General features: G+C 42.0%; 3 protein-coding genes across 3 annotated transcripts in view; all 3 read right to left on the bottom strand.

Moving 5' to 3' along the window:
• LOC141116905 (high affinity immunoglobulin gamma Fc receptor I-like) overlaps nt 1–854 on the bottom strand; it is a 55,069-nt gene extending 54,215 nt beyond the window's left edge. The window contains exon 1 of the mRNA XM_073609400.1: nt 788–854. Within this exon, the coding sequence (XP_073465501.1) occupies nt 788–827 (40 nt within the window). The 5' untranslated portion in view covers nt 828–854. The remainder of the gene's footprint in view (nt 1–787) is intronic.
• LOC141116684 (uncharacterized) overlaps nt 1–27,152 on the bottom strand; it is a 218,410-nt gene that overhangs the window by 179,071 nt on the left and 12,187 nt on the right. The window contains exons 3-5 of the mRNA XM_073609075.1: nt 21,944–21,964; nt 19,519–19,788; nt 19,176–19,445 (exon numbers count right to left, since the gene is read on the bottom strand). Coding sequence (XP_073465176.1) covers nt 19,176–19,445; nt 19,519–19,788; nt 21,944–21,964 — 561 coding nt within the window. The remainder of the gene's footprint in view (nt 1–19,175; nt 19,446–19,518; nt 19,789–21,943; nt 21,965–27,152) is intronic.
• Nucleotides 14,635–17,363, bottom strand: LOC141116907 (high affinity immunoglobulin gamma Fc receptor I-like). Its single transcript, XM_073609403.1, has 2 exons — nt 17,079–17,363; nt 14,635–15,604 (listed from the first exon to the last, which is right to left on the bottom strand). The coding sequence occupies exons 1-2, from the start codon at nt 17,299–17,301 to the stop codon at nt 15,513–15,515; spliced, it is 315 nt and encodes a 104-aa protein (XP_073465504.1). The 5' UTR covers nt 17,302–17,363; the 3' UTR covers nt 14,635–15,512.

Below are 27,152 nucleotides of genomic sequence, written 5' to 3'. Positions count from 1 at the left end.
TGCAGGAAGTAAAAAACAGCACATTGCTGGTGTCAGAAGAGAACTCTGTGTGTTTGTTTACCTACATAGGGCTCTCTTTGGTAATGTCTAGACACAATCATCGGGTGCTGGCGACCAACCAGTGGCTGGCAGCTGCTGATTGATTGTTGCTGCAGCCAAAACGCAGCACAGCCGGGTGGCAGGGGAGCACGAGCTCCCTCTCTACCCCGATGCATGGATCATGTACTAGGTACATGATCCAGCGCAGAGCGGCCGCCCTGCCGCAGTATATCTATGGTGTGCAGTCTGCAAGTTTTTACTTACTGATTGAGTTTGTGTTTGTTGTGTGTGTTCTCTGTGTTATGTATTTTGTTGTATATTCTGCTTGCTTTGTGTTTTGTATTGTGTTGTATATTATGTTTGCTGTGTGCTATGTATTGTGTTGTACGTAATGTGTTTACTGTGTGTTATGTATTGTGTTGTATGTACTGTGTTTGCTGTGTGTTTTGTATTGTGTTGTAAATTATGTTTGCTGTGTGTTATGTATTGTGTTGTATGTAATGTGTTTACTGTGTTATGCATTGTGTTGTATATACTGTGTTTGCTGTGTGTTATGTATTGTGTTGTGTTTGCCATATGATGCGTTGAGTGTTTTGCACTTTGTGTTGTGTTTGTGTATGTTTTATATTGTATGTGTGTTATGTGTTTTATGTGTGTTATAGTTCATGGGTTTCTTTGTTGGTGTAACACACAAAATTCTCTCAGCTGAAACACAGATAAAATATAGAAGAAATATCTTTGTACTTACACAGGAATATGATGATGATGAAGGTAGACATGGTGGCCATGTCCAGCAAGCTCTGAGCTTCTGTCAGTAAAGCAGAAGTTATGACTCTTCTAAGTTCCTGAGGTTTATACATAGGAAATGTCATCATTTCTAAAACCAAGGCAGAGGATATTATTCAAGAGTAACCCATGGGCGGGCCGCAGACACATGACAGAGTCACCCATATTCTCTCTTCCAGGACCCAACTGAATCAGGGCAGACTAAGGGAGACCTTAGATGATACGATTTTCTTTCCTGCAACCACTAATTGTAGGAATGAAAATCGCTTGATTCCCCTATCAACCTAGTCAGTGTTGACGGGGGAATCCCTCCCATGTGTATTTTGCTAGCAGCTATAACTGCTGGAAATAATCACATGTAAAAATCTGACATGCTAGTTGTAACCAAGTCAATCGATGGATCGACTTGGGTACAAACGGCCTGCCCATAGATGGTTCAGATCTTGGCCAGTCCCTGCTGAACCAGCCAAGATTTGAACCATTTATGGCTTGCTTAAGGACTAACTACAGGAAATGCCATGGGAAGTCCACAGCCCTCCCTGTTCTCCACTGTACCCGTACATGCACATATGGTGTGCCAGAGTGCCGTGTACACCCACTCACCATACTACTGGTCACCTCTAGCAACAACACTCTTCCAGCTGGGGACAATTCTTACGGCAGACCTGATGTCTCCATGGGTTTCCAGGATAGTTCTCCCACTCCCCCATCCATCACCAACCCCTAGCCTGACCAGTGTTGGTTTCACCAGGATCCTACTTCTCCATGTGTGTTTCTAATGAGCTGCACAGTCTAGCTTTAGCTTAACATGGCACCATCCCACTTCACCACAGCAAGGGTACTTAGGATCTACTCTAGACACTTGAAGCAGCTATAAGCTTGGTCCACCTCAATTATATTGAGTATGTGAGACAAAGAGATATATAACTGGAGCTTTTAACCAAAAAATATTTTACATAAAATGTATCTTTATTCCAACGTGTTTATGTAACACTGTTTAAAATAGTTTACAAACCACATCATCAATTCATACCTTAAAATACCAGAGGTCATGGCAATAACCAAATAAATGCTCAACCGAGTTGGTAATAGGAGCAATGTGCATAGGTCAACACGTTTCACTGAATCATCTGCTTCTTCAGGACCATGGGCCTCGGGTCCAAATTCAATTGAAGCTGTAATAATAATTATGCAAAAAATATAATTTATAATCCAAAATACAATACAAATATCCAATTATGCATACTACTAATACAATCTACCCTCACCGGGGAGGGAGAAAGGAACGGGAAAAAAGAAAGATGAAAAAAAGGAGCAAAAAAATATACCCAAATATATAATGGAAGAATGAGGGTCCATAAAAATCTCCTGCACTTCCTCATTACTGTGAGCCTCCATATCATCAAGCATCCCCAGATGAATCCCCCTGGACCCTAATTTTATTGAGGTACTTCACATGATAGTCGATTAATAAATTCTTTGTAAATCAGCCATGACCAGTTCCTTTCTTTATGAAAGTGTGCCTTCTGTGCCTAGTAGTAGTGATGCCCACCCCAGGGGTAGTAATTAAAGAGTTTAGTCCTTACTCCATCTCTCTCACTTGGCTCTTCCCATGCCAGGCTCATCATCCCCCCAAGCTAAGCTCCAACCCAAGCTTATATAAGATCCTGCCAGGAAGGAAATTAACTAATTCCACTTGCTTACTGGGCACTTCAACCCCCCTCCTGCCCAGACCAATTTTGAGCTTTCAGCGCTGTCGCACTTTGAATGACAATTGCGCGGTCATACAACACTGTACCCAAATGAAATTTTTATCATTTTTTTCCCACAAATAGAGCTTTCTTTTGGTGGTATTTGATCACATCTGGGATTTTTATTTTTTGCTAAACAAACAAAAAAAGATGGACATTTTTGAAAAAAAAAAAATCATGTTTAATAGTTTGTTATAAAATTTTGCAAACAGGTAATTTTTCTCCTTCATTGATATGCGCTGATGAGGCAGCACTGGTGGGCACTGATAGGCTGCACTGATGGGCACGGATAGGCACAGATAAGGCGGCACTGATGGGCACAGTTAAGGCGGCACTGATAGGCACAGTTAAGGCGGCACTGATGGGGACAGATAAGGTGGCACTGATGGCCACGGATGGGTGGCACGGATGGGTGGCACAGATGGGTGGCACAGATGGGTGGCACGGATGGGTGGCACGGATGGGTGGCACGAATGGGTGGCACGAATGGGTGGCACGGATGGGTGGCACGGATAGGTACCACGGATGGGGGGGCACTGATGGGTGGCACTGATGGGCACTTATGGGCACTGGTAGGTGACACTGATGGGCACTGATAGGTTGCACTGATGTGGGTGCTGATGGGTGGCACTGATGTGGGTGCTGATGGGTGGCACTGATGGGTGGTACTGATGGGTGGCACTGTGGGCACTGATGGGTGGCACTGTGGGCACTGATGGGTAGCACTGTGGGCACTGATGGGTAGCACTGTGGGCACTGATGGGTGGCACTGTGGGCACTGATGGGTGGCACTGTGGGCACTGATGGGTAGCACTGTGGGCACTGATGGGTGGCACTGTGGGCACTGATGGGTAGCACTGTGGGCACTGATGGGTAGCACTGTGGGCACTGATTGTTGGCACTGTGGGCACTGATGGGTGACGCTGGTGGGCACTGGTAGGCAGCACTGCTGCCTATTGCCTTGTGTTAGAAGATCGCCGTGATCGGGACTGATGTCCCGATCACGGCCGCCGGTGATCGGGTTTTTTTTTTCCTCCTCGCGCTGTCAGCGCGAGGAGGAAAAATAGCCGATTACCGGCTCTGTTTACATCACATGATCAGCTGTCATTGGCTGACAGCTGATCATGTGGTAAGGGGTCGGGACCAACCCCTTACTCTGATCTGTGATCAGGCGAGTCTCATAGACTCGCTGATCACCGAGCGCGCCGCGCGCGCCCTGCAGGGGGCGCGCAGGCCGCTCATGCACGGGACGACGTCAACAGACGTCGTCCCGGCAATTTAGATCCGCGCTGTTGCCGTCATTTGGCAATGACCCGGATCTGAAGCTTAAGAAGAAAACTTCTTAATAGGATCAATACATTAGCCCCTGCCTACCAACCAATCAGAAATGACTATAGCTTTGTTATTAGAAATTTTGCCTGTTTCTATTGGTTGTTGTACTTTGCACTATATTACTCAATAGGCCAGACTTGGCCCTACAGGACTCACTAAGGATGGCTAAAGTAAGAATTTAAATAGCCAGTTGAACGTGTTTTTCACATTACTATGTAATACAATAACTGTGCCACTGGATTATAATAAATATATTATTGTAGACTGACACACCTATTACAAACGTGATGAAGAATTTTATACAGCTGACCAAGTTTACTCTTTCATGGCCCACTTTAGAGATGCACAACCAATTTTTAATCTCAGAAATGTAAAACATTTACAAAAAAAACTACAAAATCGCCATTTAGTGCTACTGGGTGTGATCTGGTTGAGCTTTGAAGTTCTCTTCTTCTTTTTCTTTTTTTTTTCACTGCAAACAGAAAAAAAAATTAAAATAGTAACATTTTAAATATAAAATTTAAAGATGTACTATACAAGAATGTTTTTTTTTCCCTTTTTTGTGTATTTTATTGTGTTATACAAAAAAATAAAATGCATAACGAATAAGGTAATAACACAAATATATTCTTTTGTGCTTTATTTCCATATTTTGTCATTTATTTTTATATTTAATAAACCCAAATATTAGGAATAAGGAAAAACAATATTTTTGTACTTCATATTTAGTATTTTTGCTTCTATTTTTTTTTTAACAAAAAAAAAAAAAAAGAAAAGAGTACATGTAAACCCCTAACGATGAGCTTTTCTTATTTACTCTCTTTTGTTCTGTTAAATATACCATTAAAAGTGTTTTGTTATATCTGTTAGATCAGGTCAGAAAAATACCTGTTGGATCTTTCCTTTGCCTTGTGTGCACTCAGCGGTATTATCGCAAAATGTTTTATCAGCCCTTCCAGTTTTTATTTTGTATTACAAACCAATTCTGCCCGATGTTGTAGACATGAAGAAAGGGGGAGTGTTCTTTAGTTTAGCAAAAGATAACTAGGCAGGGCTGACACCATTGTGTATGAGTTCAGGCCAGAAAAACGTCAGCCAATAACAGTAAACAAAGAACTGAAAGCTTTTCTGGCCTATCACCTGGTATTTTTTAGTGCTTGCAGGGTATTTAAAGGAGCAAAACACGGGGGGGGGATTGTGCAGGCTTTGCAGAGATTACTGTTTTTTTTGGGGGGGGGGGGGGTTTGTTTAAAACTAATTACAATTTAGTTTAAAACTAAATACAATTTAAAACTAATTTTAAAGTATCATAAACCAAGGAACACACATAATATTTATTGCATTAAGATATATTGGATTATATATTGGATATAATATAATATATTAATATATTGGATTATATATTGGATATATATTGCATTAAAATATTATATATATTGCATTAAGATATATTGCAGTTCACAAGTCTTTTAATGCTGCAGCTCCATTCATTGTCTTTTTTTAGGCTAAGAAAATTTTCAGCAAGTAATTAAAATACCTTTTGATCCTGCCAGAAATGCAATGACCTTGTCACTTCCTGTGAACTGTAAAGGAATCACAAATAATGTTATCTTCATATCTTCTGTAAAAAAAAAAAAAAAAAAACTCCCCTCCTATTTACTGAAGATGAAGAAGAGAAGACATCGTTTTAGCCCAAATCAAAAGAGCGTCCTGGGGTGACAATACCGCTCCTCCTATAAATACCATTGAGTACCGTATTTATCGGCGTATAACACGCACCCCAATTTAGGAGGGAATTTTAAGGAAAAAAAAACTTTTAGGAGGGAAGTTGAAAGGAAAAAAACTTACATTTAAATGCCCATCATTGCAGCCTTCTCAGTGCAGCCTTGCCCCAGTACAGCCATGTCAGTGCAGCCTTGTCAGTGCAGCCTTCCCCAGTGCAGCCTTGTCAGTGCAGCCATGTCAGTGCAGCCTTGTCAGGTCAGCCATGTCAGTGCAGCCTTGTCAGTGCAGCCTTCCCCAGTGCAGCCTTGTCAGTGCAGCCATGTCAGTGCAGCCTTGTCAGTGCAGCCATGTCAGTGCAGCCATGTCAGTGCAGCCTTCCCCAGTGCAGCCTTGTCAGTGCAGCCTTCCCCAGTGCAGCCTTCCCCAGTGCAGCCTTGCCCCAGTGCAGCCTTCAATCCCCTGTCCCTGCTTTCTGGGCTTCAAAATCGCCGACCGCGATTTGAAAATGGCGCCACCGGCGCCGAAATACACAGAGCCGGTCCTCGGCTCTTTCCGGCGGCTCTCATTTACTTTCAGCTCCACTCGTAGTCCCGAGCGGAGCTATCCGAGTAGGTTCGGATAGCTCCGCTCTGGACTACGAGTGGAGCCGAAAGTAAATGAGAGCCGCCGGAAAGAGCCGAGGACCGGCTCTGTGTATTTCGGCGCCGGCGGCGCCATTTTCAAATCGCGGTCGGCGATTTTTAAGTTTTGACAGCTCGGGATCGCAGGGGATCGGCGTATAACACGCACCTGCGACTTTCCCCTGATTTTAAGGGGAAAAAAGTGCGTGTTATACGCCGATAAATACGGTAATTGATTGTTGTCACCCTAATACAGGAAGTGTGTTACTGGCAGGACCACCAGGTGAAAATTAAAAAAAAGGCAAAAAAATGAAAAAGGTAAACTAAGGCTGGGTTCACACCTATGAGATTTTGATGCGGGTTCCCCCATCCAATTCTCATAGCAGGAGAATGTGACCAGCTCTCTATGGAGCCGGTTCACATATCTCCGGGGGTGGCTGCGGAGCGCACTACACTGCACAGAAACATCTGTGCGTCTCCGTTTCAGAGCCAAATTCAGGCAAAGATTCATCTCTGAAACTGTGAACGGGGAGGCACAGCATTCCTGTGCCATCCATGGCCGGTTTAGGTGTGAACCGAGTCTAATGCAGTCACCACATGTCAAGACTGGGACTGCAATATATTGGGGGAGACTTACTAAAAATGGAGAGTGCAAAATCTGGTGCAGCTCTGCATAGAACCCAATCAGCTTCCAGGTTTTATGGTCAAAGCTTAACTGAACAAGCTGAAGTTGGAAGCTGATTGATTCCTATGGGTAGCTGCACCAGATTCTCCAGTTTTAGTAAATCTCCCCCATTACGTTTTATTCTTGGGTTTGGGTGCCTTTTAAAAACACCTGAAGACAGAATTAAACCCTTCTATCCTTTCACAGTATTCAGAATTTCCCTCCTCCTCAGACACCATTGGCTGGGGTCTGTAAAACTGAATGTCTGTCTGAAGCTAATCCATTTCCCATCATGCTCCACTTTATACATTTATTTATTTCATGGAAGATCCCAAACACTGATCCATACAGGTGGTTATATGAACGTTGATTATGGAGAACCCACTGAAGAAAAAAAAAACACTCAGCCCCGACCTCTTTATTATCCATTGGCAATCTAAGAACATTCTTATATATGGCGTGCCCAACTCATTATATTATACTGTCAATGCATATTAATATGAGGACATAATGAGGACATTACCAGTATAGATATTTTTCAAAAACCTACAATATCTCTAATACAAGATCATAAGCGGCAAAGCCTGAAAATATCTGTGATGCCATCTTCATTTCTACATCAGAGCGTCTCTGTATTTCCTTCTTCATAAACTCTCCTGATGGTGAGAGATTTGAGTGACCACTTCTGTATTCCCCAGACAGAACTCAGGAAATTGTGAGCTGTGTGAGCTCCATAGAAATCTCTTTACATTTTTGCTATATTACATTGTTATAGAGTATCTGTGTGCATGGTTTTTCTTTGTTTGTTTGTTTTTTTTACATATAAAAGTGTTCTTTCATTCAACCATGATAATTTTCCATTTTTGTATTACATTTTCCCGATATCGGCAGCTTCTTGGAAGTTCCTCCTCTTCTCTACCACTTATTGTGGATGTGTCAGAAACGATGAAATCAGACCGAGACAGAAGTATAGTTAAATCACACTTGTTGAATAATAAAAGTACAAAGAACAAACGTAGTCAAAACATAGCCAGAGTGCAGTAACCGGAACGGATAGTCAGCCAAGCCAGAAGTCAGGGATCAAAGTAGTGGAACAGCAAGCAGGATCTGGAGCCAGAAGGGATGTCAGCAAAGCCAGTCTTTACGCAGGAGATGTTTCTTGTGATGTTGACCAAGGCGAAGGCAGAGACCCTCTGGACTGGACGGCTTAAGTAGGCAGGACTGATGAGCAGGATATCATCAACAGCTGAGTAACTGTGGAGAGAGATGGGAGCTGGCAATTAGCCGACAGCTGAGTGGCCAGTTCAGAGAAGGAAGGGCTGAGCCCAGCCCTGACAGGAAGTAGATGAAGCATAGAGCAGCAGCTAATACAAATCCAGAGATCACCAGTCGGATTATATTCAACAGCGTGTAATATGAGGAGATAATTAGAGGATACATAGTTACAATAAAATAATTCTGTAGAGAAACGATCTGCATGTTGGTCTACTAAAGGAGAAAGGCTGTTGAACTTGCAGAGTCAATCTTCACTTAGATTACTGAATATGGAGAAGTTGTGTATACTTGAAGGCCCATCCTTGGAAAAAAATCTCCCCCCCCCCCCCCCATCATCCACTTTAAAAAAAAAATACTTTAGTGTGGTACCCTCCTTGTTAGGTGCTAGGTTAGGTAAATTTAGTTTGTTGCTCTCCTCTAATCAGTGGATCTGCTAGTGATTACTCTGGTCTGCTCTGAGTTTCACAGGCTGAGGTTTTAGCCACTAGGATTGCTTTCACAAGAAGGTTTAGAAGCCTCCTCTAAAACAAGATACTGGGAAGATGCCTGCAGCTGCAGGCATCCTCCCAGGATAGCCACTGAAATTTGGACGACGTAGAGGCAAGTTTTACCTCTTCTCTTGAAGTGAGATTTATTTATGTATTTTTTGTGACTGAGTTACTTAAGTGTGAAGTTAAAACAATAAAAATAATCAAAGTAAAAAATGTATCTACGCATCAATTTTTATGTAAACTGTTATTACTCCTTAATTTTTTACTATCATTTTTTTGAGTGAATTTCCAAGTCCAACCTTTGCACCTACCAGATTTTCCCATCATCAGTGCTGTGAAAAGAAAATACAAAACTTAACAAAAAAATATACACTGAAAAATTAACATTCTTAACTTTTTATTGAGTTTTATGTTTCTTTCTGTCCTGACAAGTAGTTCTGTTATTTTTACGCTTCCTGTAATAGGGTGACAACAGACTTCTTTTTGTGAACTCGCACAGCAGTGTTGTCACCCTCTGGACAGGGCAGTCTTAGATGGACATCTATTTTTCAATTGAGTTAAGTAAAACACAAACAAATTATAGCCCAACTCAATCTAAAATGTTTAAGCTGTTGCATTGTCATTTTCTTTTTCTTATGGAAGAAAAAGTTTGAGATACATGAATAAAAGTGAGTAAAGTTATGCTGTGTGCATATCACAAATATGTAGCACCCTCTTGTATAGGTGCTAGGTTAGGTAAATATAGCTCTTTAGCTCCTCTTTAATCAGTGGAGCTGCTTGTGATTGTTCTGGTCTGCTCTGAGTTTCACTGGCTGTGGGTTTGGCTGCTTCCTCCTGCCTTCTGGGTTGTTCTAGGAAGTAGTGGGCCGGAAGAGTCTGAATATTTATGTGGTCCAAGCCAATCCGTGGAGGAGGATGCCCAGTTGGTGGCTGGGAGGGAGCATAAAAAGTTTGAGGCCTGGAGCAGAGGGGTTCTTATTCAAGAGGAGAAATTTCCAGCCTAAACAGCTGCTGGCCTCCCGGGCAGTCCAGCTGTGCTTCTTCATTTGCTATTTAAGGTCCCAGCTGTGTTCGCTGAGGTTCCTATTCTACTGAACTTCGCTGGAGCTGATTGAGGGATTTATCTGAGGGATCTGGTCTGAAGAGCCCACAGGACACATGTCTGGCTGATACAGGAAGGAGGCATCGAAATGTCTAAGGACTGAGCCATAAGAGTCTCTGAGACTGCGTGCCTGGCTGTGAATATACTACTTTAGGAAAGAACCTTGGGACCAATCAGCTGGCCCTTTAGGGGGTCAGTGCTTCAAATACAATGTAATCCATGGCCCTGAAATTATCTTTATCAGCCCAACACCCTTTTGCATTTTGGGTTCAACTTACAGAGGTCTAGTTTCCAGCATATATCAACTCTGACCCTTCTTTGAAACACAACAACATGGCTAAATGGAAACACTGTAAAGGGAATTTATGATAGAAGAATAAATCATTAAAACATAATTAATTACGATTTGAGAATACTAGTCTCACAGCCATATATTGCACAACATAAGTATATAAAAATCCTTTACATATGTTTTTACAGTGAAATCTCTGTGGTTCTCCACCCTACACGTTACGTCAGTTTGTTCCATTCTTTGAATCCTTTTCATGGCTGCTTGGAATGGACCTGTCAGTGGAGAGGATTTGGTCTGCTATTCCCGGCTCTTAAAGGGGAAAAGGGGCTGCATGACCTTTTATGATTTATTTATTTATTTATTTATTTTTAATTTAAATTTTTATTAGAAAGTATTCTTCATACAAAATACACAACTTTCATTTACATCTTAGAACGTAAAACCTTACGTCTACTCTCTTACTTCTAATCCCCTACCACCCCTCTCCCCCCTTCCCTCGCCCCTCCCCAATCTGTTATCCTCATTCTAGTTCCCTCCAGTTCAATCATACCCTGCGCATATTTCTCTGACGTTTTAAAAACATTCCATTCCTCCCAAATTGCTCTGTAACTTTCGGCCTGACCCTGCTCTCCGCTGCACAGGTACTCCATATTACAAATGTGGTCTACCCTTTGTAGCCACTCTTTTACACTTGGTTCTCTTATGGCCAACCATTTTTTTGGAATGAGTCCTTTCCTGAGCAGAAACGGAACTAAAGTTTTCTTATATTGTTTTCTTGTTTTATTTGTCCCATGAAACAAACAATTCCAGGGGTTTTGTGGAATCCTCTCTCCAGTTATCACCTTAATATATTGTGATATTTTTTGCCAGTAATCTTTTATCTTTGGACACTCCCACCATATGTGAATAGTTGTTCCTAATTGTTTACAGTTCCTCCAACACTGGGAGGACCTGTCTGGCTGGAATTTATTGATTCTATCTGGTGTCAAATGCCAACGCACCATACACTTATAGTTTGCCTCTATCGTAGTTATATCAGATGCGTAACTATACACCGCTCCAATCATTTGTGTTTTGTCTAATTTTATACCCAAATCTTGTTCCCATTTTTCTATGAAGGGTAACATCCCGTGTCCTTCTATTTCTGACAGTATATCATACATTTGCGATATTCCATGTTTTACAGGTGTTTTTGCATTGCACAGCTTTTCGATTGGGGTTAACGCTTTCTCATCTCTAATTGGTTGAGGGATTGTGCTTACTAAGTGTTTTATTTGCAAATATTCCCAGTCATTAATCCGGTGCCACCCGTGAGTCATTAATAGATCCTGTTTTGTCCTAATTTTACTGTGCATATTAATATCTTTTAATTGTGCATTTCCTAATTGGTTTCCCAACCGTGTCCCATTTCCTGGAGTAAAAAAATTTGTGCCCAATAGTGAGATTAAAGGTGAGTTATATTTCCATTTTTCTTTTTGATATAATGCGTCACATATCTTAAATACATTTTTAGTTAAATTATGTGTGTTACTGCTATGTGTTCTCAGTTTGGGATCCATAAAATTTTTGTTGTGTCGTGTTTAACGTGTCTTCCATTTTCACCCATCTCTTTTTAGTGTTTGTGTTTGCCCATTCTACTAGTCTTGCCAGTATAGTCGCTTTATAGTATCTTTTAACATCCAGAAGTGCCATCCCTCCTTTTTCTTTTTCCCTAGTTAGGAGCAAGTTATTTACCCTAGCTTTTTTATTTTGCCATATGAATTTCAAAATTATTTTTTTATTTTGGGCATTTTTCTTTTCTTTCTTCTTTTCCTTACTCTCCATCTGATTGTTTTTAGTAGTTTGATGTTATTCAGGTGCTTGTTTCTCAACAGATCCTACCTGGGTAATATATTTATTCATCTGATCCAGGCTAGTGGTCAGGCTTAAACGGGGTTATTTGGGGATCGCTCCTCCTCTTGCCGCCTTGCCCCTCATGTTTCTCTCAGTTATTTCCTAACTTCTCACACTCCTTCAAATATTAACCTCCCTTACTTGCCCATTGGACCCCAGTGGTATATATCCTCTGTAAGATATGCGTCGGTGGGATGGTGAGTTTTTTCTTTTCTTTCTTTTTCCCCTTCTCCTCCACTCCTCGTCCCTCCTTCACACTTTCCTTTCTTACTCCTCTGCTTTATTTACTTGTATGTGTGTGCGTGCTTAAGTTAGACATACAGGGATCCTTACGGTCTTGTCCTGCTCTCTCAATAGTCTTTTCAAAACTTTTTCAAAACTTTACTTCACCACTGTACTCAGATATTCATTATAGTTTTACTTCATTTACTTCTCGTGGTGTCTGGATTTCTATCCATCAATCTATTTATGACAGAAATTATCCACAATGTCTATTCGTATTTGATTAAATTATCTCTGTTCAAATGTAGTTCGGTCCATCTGAGGTACAGAAGTAATGAAAAAAGTGTCCCTGCACACAGCACATTGTATTTTGCAATACAGTGTTTTTTGTGGTACTCACCATACTGCACCCGCACCCGCATGCATTGTAGGATCAGTTCAAATGTCCATTCAGCCACTTTGACTCCTTATGGCTGGGAGTTGCACTGTTTTTTCTTTCATTTTTCTTCCCCTTTTCTCTCCCCTTCCCCTTTCCTTTATCTGGATAGTTGTTTTTCCTGAATCAAAAAGTCGCTGTTTTCTGAGGCCCAGAACAGGGGGGAGAGGGAAAAATAAGGAGCGGTAGATAAAAAGAGAATCAGGCACAGGGGGGGTGGGGGGAGGGGGTGACTGCTTCCGAGCTCCCCTTCCTTCCCTCCTTCCTCCTCACAAGCAGTAAGGCTCCTCTGCTTCTCGGTGACCCCCGAATAGCCAGCTTGGTGGTCCCCTTTCTCCTGTCTCCTCTCCAGTCCGATTCAATTAGCTCTCCTCCCGGGCTCAAGGCTCCTTCTGTCCATCCCCGGGGAGCCACGTATCTTCAGGGCTTACCTCTGAAGCTGTCTCCTCCGCAGCCGTCGCTCTGTCTCTGCTTAGCTGCGCAGCGGGATATTGTATGGAGGATGTGGGAGATCCACCTCCCTCGATATATTCACCATCTGTTATCCCCCACGTTCTCTCCGCACCTATGTCCCCATGCAGAGGGGCAGACCACCGTGAAGTTGGTATGTTGGTATGATGCGGGAGAGGGGAATCCTCTGGGGTCCGCTCGTGGGCCGGTCCGGTCTGATGTTCTCTGTCGCTGCTGGGGAAAGGACCCCACAGCTCTGCCGCTCACCTGCTCAAGTGGGTAAGCTCCAACCCTGGAACATGGCGTAGCCAAAGCGAGAGGGATCTGACACAGCTGGAGGGGATGGTGTATAGCAGGAAGCCAGTCAGGTGGATCGGGGGATCATTACTTGTTCATAGGGCAGGGCGAGAGACCAGGATCTCCTACTACATGCTCAGGTTGAAACACACGCCATTACTAGATTCCTCACACCTTTTATAATTTAAAGGTCTTTTTTAAAAGGTTAGAACCCATACTTGTACCTCTGGTGGTGGTTGGAATTTTTTTCACAAACACTTTGGAGATTTAGTGTTCTTCAGTTTGCAGTTATTTCACAGATTTCATCATGAACTTTTCATTGGATGAATTTTTTTCGTGTATGCTTTTTATATTAATTATTTTGCCTCTGGGGGTGGTTGAATTTTTGTTTTAGGCACAAACAGCTGAAAAACAGACAAAATATAGAAGAAATGCCTTTGTATTTACATAGGAATATGATGATGAAGGCAGACATGGTACTTGTACCCAGCAAGATGTGGGCTTCAGTCAGTAAAACAGAAGCTATGACTCTTCTAACTTCCCTAATATTATATAAAGGAAAAGTCATAACTGGTAAACCCAAGACAGAGGACCATATTTGCAAAGTCAGAAAATTCAAATAGTCAGAAATAACTATAGTTATATTATTAGAAATGATATTTGTTTCTATTGGTTGCTGTACTTTGCACTATATAACTCAATAGGCCACACTGGACCACACAGAACTCTCTAAGGATTGGGCAAAGTAACATTTTAATTGACTTAAAACTTAAAATAATTATACCAATCATTTGGTAATAACTGAGCCATTTTAATTAATTTAATTAATTATTTAATTGGCCAGTTGAAATAATTTTACCTATCACTATGTATTATGATAACTGGATTATAATCCTCTGGATCAACTGTGGGTATTGGATAGTGTATATGAAGGTTTTCTATTTGATGGTGTTGGTTTTCTTTTTTTCCTGTTGAACTGGAAGGACTTTTGTCTTTTTTCAACCCGAGTAACTATGTAACTATGTACAGTATAATAAATATATATTATAGACTCACCCACTAATTACCCACTCAATTAAGAATTTTTAACCGACCAAGCTAACCCTTTCATGTATGGTCATGCATGTGTATTTTATCAAATTAATCTTGTTTTTATATCAGTACCGAGAAAGTCCATTCAATTTCTTTGGGTGTCTATGTGTATGGGGTAGCCTTGGCAAATATCCCCACATCCCCACCCTCCCCAACTGTTTAATATATCATTGAAACTGATGTGTTATATCTGTTGGATCAGGTCAAAAAATACCCGTTGATCCTGTTAGAGCCTTACGTTGTCCTGCTTGCATTCAAGAAGTCTTGTCGATTTTTATCATGTACTTTACACCAATTCTGCCCTATGTTCTGGACATGAAGAAAGAGGGAGGTGTTCTGTAGTCAAGAAAAAGAAAACTAGGCAGGGTTGACACCATTTCCTGGTCATAAAAATGCACTGTGCTGTCAGCCCACAACAGGTAATCCCTTTCCCATCATGCTCTACTGTATAAATAGCATTGGTCTTGTTTTCATATAAGAGCCCAATGACTGATCCATACAGATGGTTACATGAACATTGACCATGGAGAACCTGCTGAGGAAAAAAAAAAGAACCCAGCCCCAACCTCTTTATTATCCATTGGCAATCTAACTAAGAACAGACTTATATGTAGCTGCATAACCCCATTATATTTTACTGTCCATACATACAATGAGGATATTAACAGTATAGATATTTTTTAAAAACATGCAAAGTCTCTAATACAAGGTCATAAGTGGCAAAGCCTGAAAATATCTGTGTGATGCCATCTTCATTTCTACATCCGAACATCTCTATATTTCCTTCTTCATAAACTCTCCTGATGGTGGGAGATCGGAGTGACCACTTAGGTATTCCCCAGAACTCAGAAAATGTTGAGCTGTGTGAGCCCCATAGAGATCTCTCTGTCTTTTTACCGTATTATATTGTGATAGAATATCTATAGCATATTTTAAAAAAAACAGAAAATATAAAAATAGTTCTTTCATTCAACCAAGACAATTTTTTCATCTTCATATTTAATTTAACCGATCTCAGCAGCTTCTTGGAAGTTCTTCCTCTTCTCTACCACTTGTTGTGGAAGTAGATGAAGCATAGAGTGGCAGCTAATACAAATCCTGAGATCACCAGTCGTATTATATTCTGCACTGTGTAATCTGAAGAGATAATTAGATGACACATAGTCAAAATAAAACATGAACCCTGTATAGAATTGATCTTCATTTTGTGATGTTGATTTACTAATGGAGTAGAGGCTGATGACCTTGTAGAGTCAATCCTCACTTTGAAAAGTAATATTCACTTAGATTAGCTAAGGTGTGCTTACCTACCATCTTCAAGAAAGACATCCCTCATCGGCCATCCTCTTCTTCTACCCATTATCAACCATTTAGCTCTTGTTTAAAAATAAATAAATAATGCCTTATGAAAGTTTTTCATGCTTACCAACTCTGTAAATCACATGGTCTTCACCAACGCTAATTCCTGGAGTGACAATCAGTGGATCCAGAGCTGCAGTCTGAGCCCACCCTGAATGGTCACCCCATCATCCCACCACTGAAGTTTTTGGGTTCCTGAGAGAACCCAAAAGGAAGTGTCTATATCACCCAGTCAGTGACATGGACACCCAAAGATAGACCTTTCTCCTCTATAGGGAAGACAATAGAAGATTTTTTTTTTATCCAGTTTTTGGTGACATGGCTCCTATAAACTATCCTGGGCCTGTTCTTGTTGCAAAAAAAAATGTCCCGCTAGGAGCTGGAAACATTACATTAGTAAGGGTCTCCTAATTTTCTAAACAAAGGGCCAGTTTACTATCCTTCATGCTTAAGGGGGGCTGGACTGTGGCCATTGGTAGCAGAAGAGTTCGCCCGTGTCAGTGGGAATAAACAATGCGAGTGTAGGAGAATTTTACTTTTTTTCTGCAAGTAGGCTCCAATCAGAAACGCGAACCAGAAGGGTTTTTTCCTGCCTCTTATGTTGAGCTCAAAATATGTCTGTAATCGTCCCAATGTGTATGGACACATAGGAGAACATGGAGTAGCTTCTACAGGCAGAAAACAAAACTCCTGTAGAAGCAGCATTTTTTAAGCCAGTGTGCATGGAGCCTTAAAGCATCAGCATGCCAAGACATTTTGGACCATTTCATCCTCCCAACTTTGTGGGAACAGTTTGGGGATGGCCCCTTCCTGTTCCAACATGACTGCACACCGTTGCACAAAGCAATGTCCATAAAGACATGGATGAGTGAGTTTGGGGTGGAGGAACTTGACTGGCCTGCATAGGCCTGACCTCAACCTGATAGAACACCTTTGGGATGAATTAGAGTGGAGACTGCGAGTCAGGTCTTCTCGTCCAACATCAGTGCCTGACCTCAGGAATGCGCTTCTGGAAGAATGGTCAAACATTCCCATAGACACACTCCTAAACCTTGAGGACAGCCTTCCCAAAAGAGTTTAAGCTGTTATAGCTGCAAAGGGTGGGCCAACTCAATATTGAACCCTACGGACTAAGACTGGGATGTCATTAAAGTTCATGTGTGTGTAAAGGCAGGTGTCCCAATACTTTTGGTAATATAGTGTATATGACTGTATAGAGGTCATGTGTGATTGTCCAATGTTATGTGCTTACCATACATCCAGTTATGGAACCCGTCACTCATCTTCTTCACAGTCTCAGACGCTGTCCTCACTTCACAGGTATATTTCCCAGAATCCTCCAGCTGAGATGACCGCACTCTGTATGTATCAGATACATTGTATCCCCGCACAGTCCGTCCATCTCTGTAGAAGGCAAAGTACAGCTCTGTGCCGCCTCTGAGCGGATCCAGTCTGGTTTCACATCTCATCGTCATCTCATCTCCTTGTATTACCCTGGACGGGGTCACTTTTATTTCCGGAGGAGAGAAGAGCTCTGGAAGAGGAAAGGATGACAATGATAATATGATAGATTTCATCTTGCTGAGATCTCAAGTTTTTATACATTTTTGGATTTACTTCCTATCAGATGTTTGATTTACTTGCTGTAATGGTGAACTCCGGGTAGATATAAAAGACCCAGACTGGGAGATCTTATATTGGAGTATCAAAGATACCAAGAGTTGACTCACCACACCATGTTCCATGTTATCACTTTCAGGTAGATTGATCTTAAACCACTTGCCCTCCGGGAGGTTTTGCCCTTTTCCTGACCACGCCATTTCTTCTTATTCTACACTGCGCTACTTTAACTGACAATTGCGCGGTTATTGAGCTGAAAATGTACATCACACTTGCATTGCCATTCATTCAAATCTAGACATGTGCACTGCCGAAAAAAATTTTTTCGTTTTTCGGGTGATTCGTTATGATCGCAATTTGTAAATTCGAAAATTTGTAAAATTCGTAAAAATTGGAAAATTCATAATTTCGTAAATTCAGAAATTTGAAAATCCAAAAATAAGAAAGAAAATCCGAAAATTCAAACGAAAGAAATCCTATATTTTTGGGTCATTGCCATTCATTCACATCTAGGCATGTGCACCGCCGAAAAATGTGGTTCGTTTTCGTTTCATTCATTTTGGGGGGGGGGGGGGTTCGTTTTTCGGGTCATCGGTTATGATCGCAATTCGTTAATTCTAAAATTTGTCAATTTAAAAAAAATTAGAAAATTCGTAAATTAGTAAAATTGTAAATTTGAAAATCCGAAAATAAGAAAGAAAATCAGAAAATTCAAAAGAAAGAAATCCTATATTTTTGGGTCATTACCATTCATTCACATCTAGACATGTGCACATCATTTTCATTTCATTTGTTTGGGGGGGGGTTCGTTTTTCGGGTCATTCGTTATGATCACAATTCATAAATTCGTAAATTCATAATTTCGTAAATTTGAAAATTGGTAAATTCATAAACTGGAAAATCTGAAAATAAGAAAGAAAATCCGAAAATTCGAAAGACCGAAACCCTATATTTTTGGGTCATTTGTTATGATCGCAATTCGTAAATTCAAAAATTCGTAAGTTCATAAATTCGTACATTCGAAAATCCAAAAATCAGAAAATAAGAAACAAAATCTGAAAATTCGAAAGAACGAAATCTGAAAATTCGAAATAATAACTAACTAACTAATAATAACTAACCATTAAATTATAGGTATTGGAATTTCCTTTCAAATTTGGCTGTTAGTGAACGTAACGAATACGAATTTATGCAAAGTTACAAATTACCCGAAATAACGAATGCCACATCTAAACAAATAGAACAGAACAAATTAGTAATAAATAATAATAATAAAAAGTTTTTAATTATTATTATTGTTATTTATTATTATTATTAATGCGTTACGTTCCATTCGTTTAGATACGGCATTTAATTATTTCTGATAATTCGTAACTTGGGATAAATTCGTAAACGTTACGTTCACTAGCAGCCAAATTTAATAGTTAGTTATTATTTCTGATTTTCAAATTTTATTAACCACCAAAAGAATGTCCAATTTGTCCTGACACTGTATAATCCACCTGGATACACAAAGTAGTTGTGATGATATGTCCATTTTTACCAACACATGTCAAAGTTGCAAAATTGTGCTTAGGCATTAATATTTAATTTTTACCCTTAGATGTTAAGGGGTTAAACATCCATCCAATAATCACACAGATCCCCATACTGAGCTCTATCCCACTACAGAACTCCATCCTCAGATCCCCGTACCATCTCCAGGATGTGCCGTGTTTTAGGGACTCACCTTTCACAGAGAGCGAGAATTCATCTGAGAACTCATACAAATCAGATCTACCAGAAGATGTTATCCGTTTAGAACATTTATAATGTCCGGCTGTGTTTAGATCCACTTTCTGAATACGGAACTCAGAGTCCGGGAATTGTGATTTTATCTCTTCATTATTCTTAAAGAATCTTGGTGGAACGCCAGAATACTCTTTTATATGATGACATCTCAGAGTCAGGGGGTCTCCTTCATATATGGCAGATGGAGGTCTCTGCAAGATGACATAATCTGAGAAAAAAATAATAATATTATATTTACAGACATGATATAATGGAATAATGGAGATGAGGAGATAACTCACTGATTGTAACATTTAGAGTGACCGCATCACTGATATCACTGGCACCGACCCGGCACTGGTACTGTCCACTGTCCTCGAGTGTTGAAGGTGCTCTGCGAAGGGTCTGTTGATGTCGATCTCTGAATATTGGACTCTTATCTTTGTACCAGTGATAGGTCCGGGACTCTTCTGGTACAGTAGACGGCACATCACATCTTAGGGTCACTTCATCACCATGTAGTACATTGCCCCAGTTGGGTGTGAAGGTCACCACAGGTTTGATGGCCCCTCCTATAGAAGAAGACCTCACATATATAGCACAATGTTCAACAATTAAATCTTTTACTGCCAGAGCTGTTTTTGTGTTTTTTGCATACAGGATTAAAAAAAACATTTTAGACCTGAAGATTACGTAAAAAAAAAAAAAAACATTATATATTTTCTGAAAGAAGAGAATAAAATAGTGATAGTTCCAATTTTATATGTCACACGACGTTACCGTAAAGGATTATGAAACGCAAAAATGTAGCAAAAAATACACTAAAGTTAAAGTATTTGTTATCCCAACATTTCATATTCCTGATATGTGTCTGCTGGACCATATACTGGTATGAGAAAGTCTTATGTTCTCTTTGTATTGTTTCCTTTATGTGAAATTCCTGGGGTTCCTGCCAGTCCCTCTGCTTTCCTATTAGAAACCGACTACACTAAACAGGAGAACACACTGTCAGTTCTCTAGCTATGCTGGAAACTCAGTGTGCTCTCCGCCAATGATCTGACTTGCCCAGACATGCCCCCCCCGCTGCACCAGGGGCGGATCCAGGGGGACAATTGCCCCCCCCCGAGAAATTAGATGTGGGTGAGTGGGCGGGTGAGAGAGTGGGCGGGCGGCTGGGTGGGTTGGAGAACGGGCGGGTGAGAGAGTGGGCGGCTCCACGGGGGGGTGAAAGAGTGGGCGGCTCCACGGGTGGGTGAGAGAGCGGGTCGGCAGCTGGGCGGCTCGATAGGTAAGCGGGCGGCTGGCCAATCAGCGAGGCGGCGGGCGGGGGAGCAGAGAGATGACATCATCTCTCACCGCCCAGCGCCTGCCCTGCATCCCTGCAGTTTCACCCTCACTGTGCAGGAAGCCGTGGGCAGCAGAGAGATTACATCATCTCTCTGCTGCCTGACTCTGGGACACAGCAAGAGACAATCCCCACCTTAGCAGGAAAGTGACACAGCAAGGGACAATTGTAGCAGGCAAGTGACAATCCTCAACTTGTGGCAGGCGACGTGGCAAGTGACAATCTGCATCTGGTGGCAGGTGATATGGCAAGTGACAATCCGTAATGTGTGGCAGGCGACGTGGCAAGTGACAACCTGCATCTGGTGGCAGGCGATGTGGCAAGTGACACACTCAGAGCTCTCACTGATTCTGCATTATGGTGAGTTGAACCATTTCATTTATATTACAATGTAATAATAGAAATAATGCGCTTCAGTCATCCTGACACCATATCAACCAAGGTGCCAGGATGATTGAAGCACCAACACCAGCCATTTCCCCCGATAAATTGCCCACAAAAAAACGTATTTTCTGGCTGTGCCCCTCCCTAGACTAGACTCTGGATCCGCCCCTGCGTTGCACAGCCATTCATTGGGAAGATCAGTGTGCTGCTGCTTCTCCTCCCTCAGCTGTTATGCAGCTGAGAACAGAGGGAATATGATCAATTATAAAGAAGGGAAAAAAGGTATTTATAATGTTTTTTTTTTACATCTGGACAAAAATGTTTTGCCTTTCATTTCTATGTTAAACTGAATGGGTTGTTTAACAAGGCATTTACAATCACTTCAAAGAGGAGCTACAGTTTTCCCAAAGATTTTTAAATAAATACTCGTTTGTGCTTTTTAATTATCGCTCTTCCTACACTGGGTATTGTTAATTAGACATGTGCACTGCCGAAAAATGTGTTCGTCTTCGTTTCATTCGGTTTTTTGGGGGGGTTTTTTCGGGTCATTAGTTATGATTGCAATTCGTAAATTCATAAATTCGAAAATTCGAACATCCAAAAATAAGAAAGAAAATCAGAGTATTCTAAAGAATAACTAACTAATAATAACTATTAAATTATAGGTATTAGAATTTCCTTTTTAAATTTGGCTGTTAGTGAACGTAATGAAAACAAATTTATCCGAAGTTACGAATTATGCGAAATAACGAATGCCGCATCTAAACAAACAACAAATGGAACAGATTTTTTTTTTTAATAAATAATAAGAATAACAATACTAAAAAGGTTTTTTTTATTATTATTATTATTATTATTATTTATTATTATTAAACCAATAAAAATAATTGCATAAACTATTTTATATACGTATCATTTTCACATTTGAATACTGTTATTACCATTTTAGTTTTACTATTCATTTAAATGGTGTATTTCCAATCCGGATCTGCACCTACCTGATGTTCCCATAGTCAGCGCTGTGAAAAGAAAACACAAAACATGAGAAAAAAATCTATACAAATCTTAACAACTTTTTGGGGAGATTGATCTCTCTTTCTGTACTGAGAAACCTCCCCAAAAGGGTGTTTTATCACGGTCATGTAATAGTTTATGTGTTTAAGGTTGTATTCGAGATGTGAGAGATCACACTTATAAGTATACCATTTTTTAATGTAATGACAGATACAGATAACAAAGGTAATAATATTAGAAAATATAACAAGAATACTTAAAGTGGAGTTCCACCCAAAAGTGGAACTTCCACTCATCAGATTCCTCCCCCCTCCGGTGACACAGTTGGCACCTTTCAGGGGGGAGGGGGGTACAGATACCTGTATATTACAGGTATCTGTACCCACTTCTGGCATAGATAGCCGCAGAATCTGCGGTTATTTACGCCACTTCCTGCTCCCTCCCCGCTGCCTGCTGGGAAACACACGGGTCCCAGAGACAGCAGGGACCATCCGTATTGCGCTGCGCGACTCAAGCATGCGCAGTAGGGAACTGGGAAGTGAAGCCGAACGGCTTCACTTCCTGATTCCCTCACCGAAGATGGAGCACCCGAGGACGGAGAGACGGTTCAGCCTCGGGTGCCGACATCGCGGGCGCCCTGGACAGGTAAAGTGTTCATGTTTTAAAAGTCAGCAGCTGCAGTATTTGTAGCTGCTGACTTTTAAAAACAAAATTTTCGGCGGCGCTCCGCTTTAACTAAAGATGCCTTTTCTTTTCTTGTTAAAAAAAAAGATGCCTTTTCTGCCAGGGAGTCCCGTCCACTTGCACAGCGTGGCACATATAATCAGACCAGATACATGCATGATGCAGCTCTGGAGACGAGACTGAATATTCCAAGTTCTAGCTGTAGTATATAGGACTTGTGTGCAATGAAACGGCCAACCTCCTACTGCAAGCATCATAACCTTTTAAGGACTTGGTCAGTTTGTAATGACATTCCTTTGGTATGAAGTCAGCTAAGGTAACCAGGATATTGTGAGCCAACTTTTGTGGTGGGAGTAAACCTCAGTCTGTTATTATTTTTAACCTTCAAGGTAAAGGCATAATGTGCTAGTATGCATCGCACCCCTAGAACATTTGTTTCAAGCAGGTAATGCAAGCAGGCACAGCCTAAATAAAAGTAGCAACTCTGCTCTAAATTCAGGAGCAAAGCAGCATTGTTGCCACACCATCACAGGAAACTGCATTACGTGGACTTAACTGGCAGGATCTACAGCTGTTTATGGGACTTGTAGGGCAACAAAGAAAAAAAATCTGTAAGTTCCTACAATTAAGCTCTGCAGCGCACATTATTTTAATGAAAGCCCATAGTTCTACTGACTGAGTAATTGTCATTCAAAGTGTGACAGCACTGAAAGCTGAAGAATGGCCTGGGCAGAAAGGGGGTGAAATTGTCCAGTATTGAGGGGGGTTAAAGGTCAAAATAAAAAATGACATATGATGCGGTCTGCCACTGACATTAAAGTCAAATATCGCAGCTTGAATTTTTTTTGTTCCTTTCTTTTGATGGTCCTGCAAATAAAACACTTCCTGTCCGAGGGTGACAATGCTCGCTTGCTGCTTGTATCTAGGGATATATTTATTTATTGTAATTTTTTTGGTAAGCTGCAATATATTATATTTTGTCTCTTAGTTTTAGTTATACTTTAACACAGAAATTTTAGTTTTTCTGAGTCCCCTGTAACAAAGTTTTATTACCTACTAAGGCCATATCTCAGCAGTCCCCTCCTGCCTGTCTAGAGCTCCTCCTATATCTCAGCAGTCCCCTCCCACCTGTCTAGAGCCCCTCCTATATCTCAGCAGTCCCCTCCTATCTGTTGCAAGCCCCTCCTATATCTCAGCAGTCCCATCCTACCTGTCTAGAGCCCCTCCTATGTAGCGCCCACCTACTTAGGTGTGTGCTAAATTAGTCAGTTAGGATTAGTGTCAGGTAAAATTGCCAGTGTTTTACCTTGCTGGTGTAAGCTGGTTGGTTAATGTGGTTGGGAGGTTTGTTAGAATAGAGGAGGGTGTAGCCATCTACACTCTGCCCTGTAAGATTTCCATCACTTTCTCTGAAATGTTCTGGAAAGTGGGTGGACTGAAGGTGTAGAGTGGCAGGTAGCTTTTGGAGACCCCTCTGAACCAATCATTGTTTTGCTTGGGCAGGGGTGGGACTGTTATAAAAGCTAAGGTCACATACTCCAGGAGGGCTCTGATTGATCCAGAGAGGCAGCAAAAATGTGACCCTCAGGGGTACAGGATTGAAGGCCTGGGGGTGTAATGCTCTCAGCGCTGGATAGCACCAGATCTTGAACCTGAAGGCCTGAGGGTTCAGAGACCTCAGCGCTTAATGGTTCATTCACTAAAGTCACTTAAAGAATCTCCAGGAGCAATGGATCAGACATCACTGGCTGGGATGGTTCTGAACATTCGGAGCAGGAAAGGATGCGGTAGATCGCGGGGGGGCCCGGACTTTTCCTGAACCGACCAGGGAGGATTGCAGGAGTCAAGATAGGCAGGTGAGACCTGGCACTTCTAAGATCTGAATCCCAGGGTGTTTTTCAGATAGGCACCTGTCGGTTCATTAAGGGAAAAGAACTACCATTACAGGAACCAAAGATTTAGAGGCAGCTCATACTTCCTGAAGATACAGACTGTACATATTGCACATTCTTTTCTGCCATGCATTAATGGAAAAGAATAAAGTTTAATGTTCAACTGTTCTGGACTGTCTGCTGTGTCATTCGTGCAGGGGAGAAGAACAGAGCTACACTAACAGAAAGCAATGAACTACCAGCAGCTCCTACGGGTTCAGTGCGCTACATGGAGGTCCCACTGAGATTTTCACCTTTCTGTTAGTCTGTTGCCCCTAGCAACTTCAGAGACAGAATCAGCAAATCAGTGACTGTATTCCGGATAGTCCTAAGGAACCATCGCAGGCGGCACCTTTCCATTTATACAGAGATGTCTGGCGTGGGTACAGCGCCAGCACTGCCACTGTTTGCCAAAACTATCCTGCTACACAGTTGAAAATGTGGATGGAGTTGTGGATGTTGCTGTTGCCCTTGGAAACATGGACACAGGGGGTGGTGTGGCCGGAGACTGCAGGGAACATGTCTCTTACAGTTGGGATATCACAAGGGACGTTTTCACTTTGAAACAGTAGTTGCTTTTTAACCTACAATTCTATTGTTCCTGCCGCCAGGGGTCGCTGGCGTACACCATAGAAATGAAGAGCTACAGTTCCTTGCGTGCTGGACCAGCGAGAGAAGGGGGTGGAGTCACGCCCCAGAGGAAAGGTTACCAGCGTGCCACACATTGTACTCTCAGCAGAGGAAGATGGCACGGAGCTGTACCAGCCCGCACGCCATGCAGCAACTTATTGAACAGCAGGAACGGATCCTCGTAGACACCGGCATCCGCCTGGAAGTTACCGGTGGGCTAGGGTTGGGGGTAGTTAATGGAGTGGAGAGACTGTGTCTGATCTGTCCCGGCTGTCAGAAACCCACCTTGGGAGTCACCGCCTGGGCCTGGCGTGGCCACTGCAGCTTGCAGCTTACGCGGCTGGGACCTGAACAGCAGGAGGTATGCTACTACCACGTGAATAGCACCACCGGACTCTGCATGCCTCAAGCCTCAAACCTCCGGAGGGCCGGAGAGGGCCAAGTCATCACCAATACTGCAGCGGAGGAGTTCCATCCAGAGTCCATAAAATCGGATATGCCGGAGGTCCAGGTAGGATCTGTGGGGAAGGCCTGTGATCTGGTCGGGGATCCGGGGGTAGTTAGTATTGTTGGGCAAACCCCGGGAAATCTCCCTGAAACGCCGACCTCTTCTAGTAAGCCCCTCGCTGAATCTGTCCAGAAGGAGCCACTAGTAGAAGAGGGTGATCCCTCAGGTGAGCTGGGCAGGGGAAGCAAGGGTCGGGCTGTGGACTGGGGTTCCCCAGAAGTGCTGGAGAAGTACGGGTCTTTGGAACATTTATTTGTTTGTGAACCACCAATAAAGAGATATATATAAAAAGTCCAAGTGATTAACAACTGTTCATCCGTGAAAAACAGGAAGGAATCCACCACCACAAATAGAAGGGGTCACTCCTTACCAAATGGCCACGATCCCCCACTACAGAGGATCATAGCTCGCAGGTACACCTTAGCACTGGCAATAGGAACCCATATCAGCATCCGCTAGGGGTCGTCACACCATCAGCAGTGGGCTCGTGGAAGGGACGTACCATAAAACGAGAATGGAACTCACATAGCGTAAAACCATAAAAGATATTTTATTCGAAACTCATAAAATGAACACTTACAATATTCCAGAGAATAAAAAGCCTTGAGTCCGGTCCGTTGGCCGTATGGACTCGGACAAACCCGTCCTGCTGGAATGGAGTACAGATTGGAGATGACGTCAGCGCATCATCTAGCTCCACCCTACGCGTTTCGTGACATCATCACGTCTTCCAGGGCCCCTCTCTAGTGGGGGATCGTGGCCATTTGGTAAGGAGTGACCCCTTCCATTTCTGGTGGTGGATTCCTTCCTGTTTTTCACAGATGAACAGTTGTTAATCACTTGGACTTTTTATATATATCTCTTTATTGGTGGTTCAGAGCCATATCTTTTCACTGCAGTTTAAGATTTATTTTTTGGACTACAAGCAGTTTTCACGAGGATTTATTTTTCACATTCACTTTGTGTATTAATTGGTTTTTAAATTTTGTCGCTGCTTAATTTATGCAACACTCTTCATGTATTTAGCGCGATTCTTTTTTCTTTATAATTTGCATTAACAATTGGTGTTTTATTGTCAGAATTGCTGCTTTACTCACAAATATTTTTCATATCCCAATACCCTATAGCGCAGTTTTTCCCCCCTTTTTTTTTCCGTTTATTTGTTTGGTCCTCTCCAGAGGAGTGTGCTTCTAGTGAAGAGGAAGAATGGTATGTGGAAAGCTCCACTTCATTAAGTGCTTCCACCGGGGCTCCGGAGAGCACAACCACATTTCCTGCACCCCCAGTACCCCTTACTACATGCATTATCAGTGCCCCTCATAACAAGGCACCCATGTATCAGCAAAGGGCTGTTAAAGCCTCAAACCCTTGTGCGCTGCCTGAGTGGGGAAGGCCGAAGGAGCTGCCACGGCTGTCGTGGTTTCAACGGGACGTCCAGAA

This window comes from Aquarana catesbeiana, linkage group LG13 (assembly GCF_042186555.1).
Source record: "Aquarana catesbeiana isolate 2022-GZ linkage group LG13, ASM4218655v1, whole genome shotgun sequence".
NCBI classification, from domain to species: domain Eukaryota; kingdom Metazoa; phylum Chordata; class Amphibia; order Anura; family Ranidae; genus Aquarana; species Aquarana catesbeiana.
Note: the sequence above shows the minus strand (reverse complement) of the source record. Positions and strands in the feature narration are given on the sequence as shown.

Excerpts from the sequence above, each read along its gene's own strand:
- LOC141116907 (XM_073609403.1), bottom strand. The coding sequence starts at position 17,301 with ATGACGATGAGATGTGAAACCAGACTGGATCCGCTCAGAGGCGGCACA. Across the intron at positions 15,605-17,078 it reads GTTCCATAACTGGATGTATG|ATTACACAGTGCAGAATATA; the intron begins GTAAGCACATAA and ends TTATCTCTTCAG.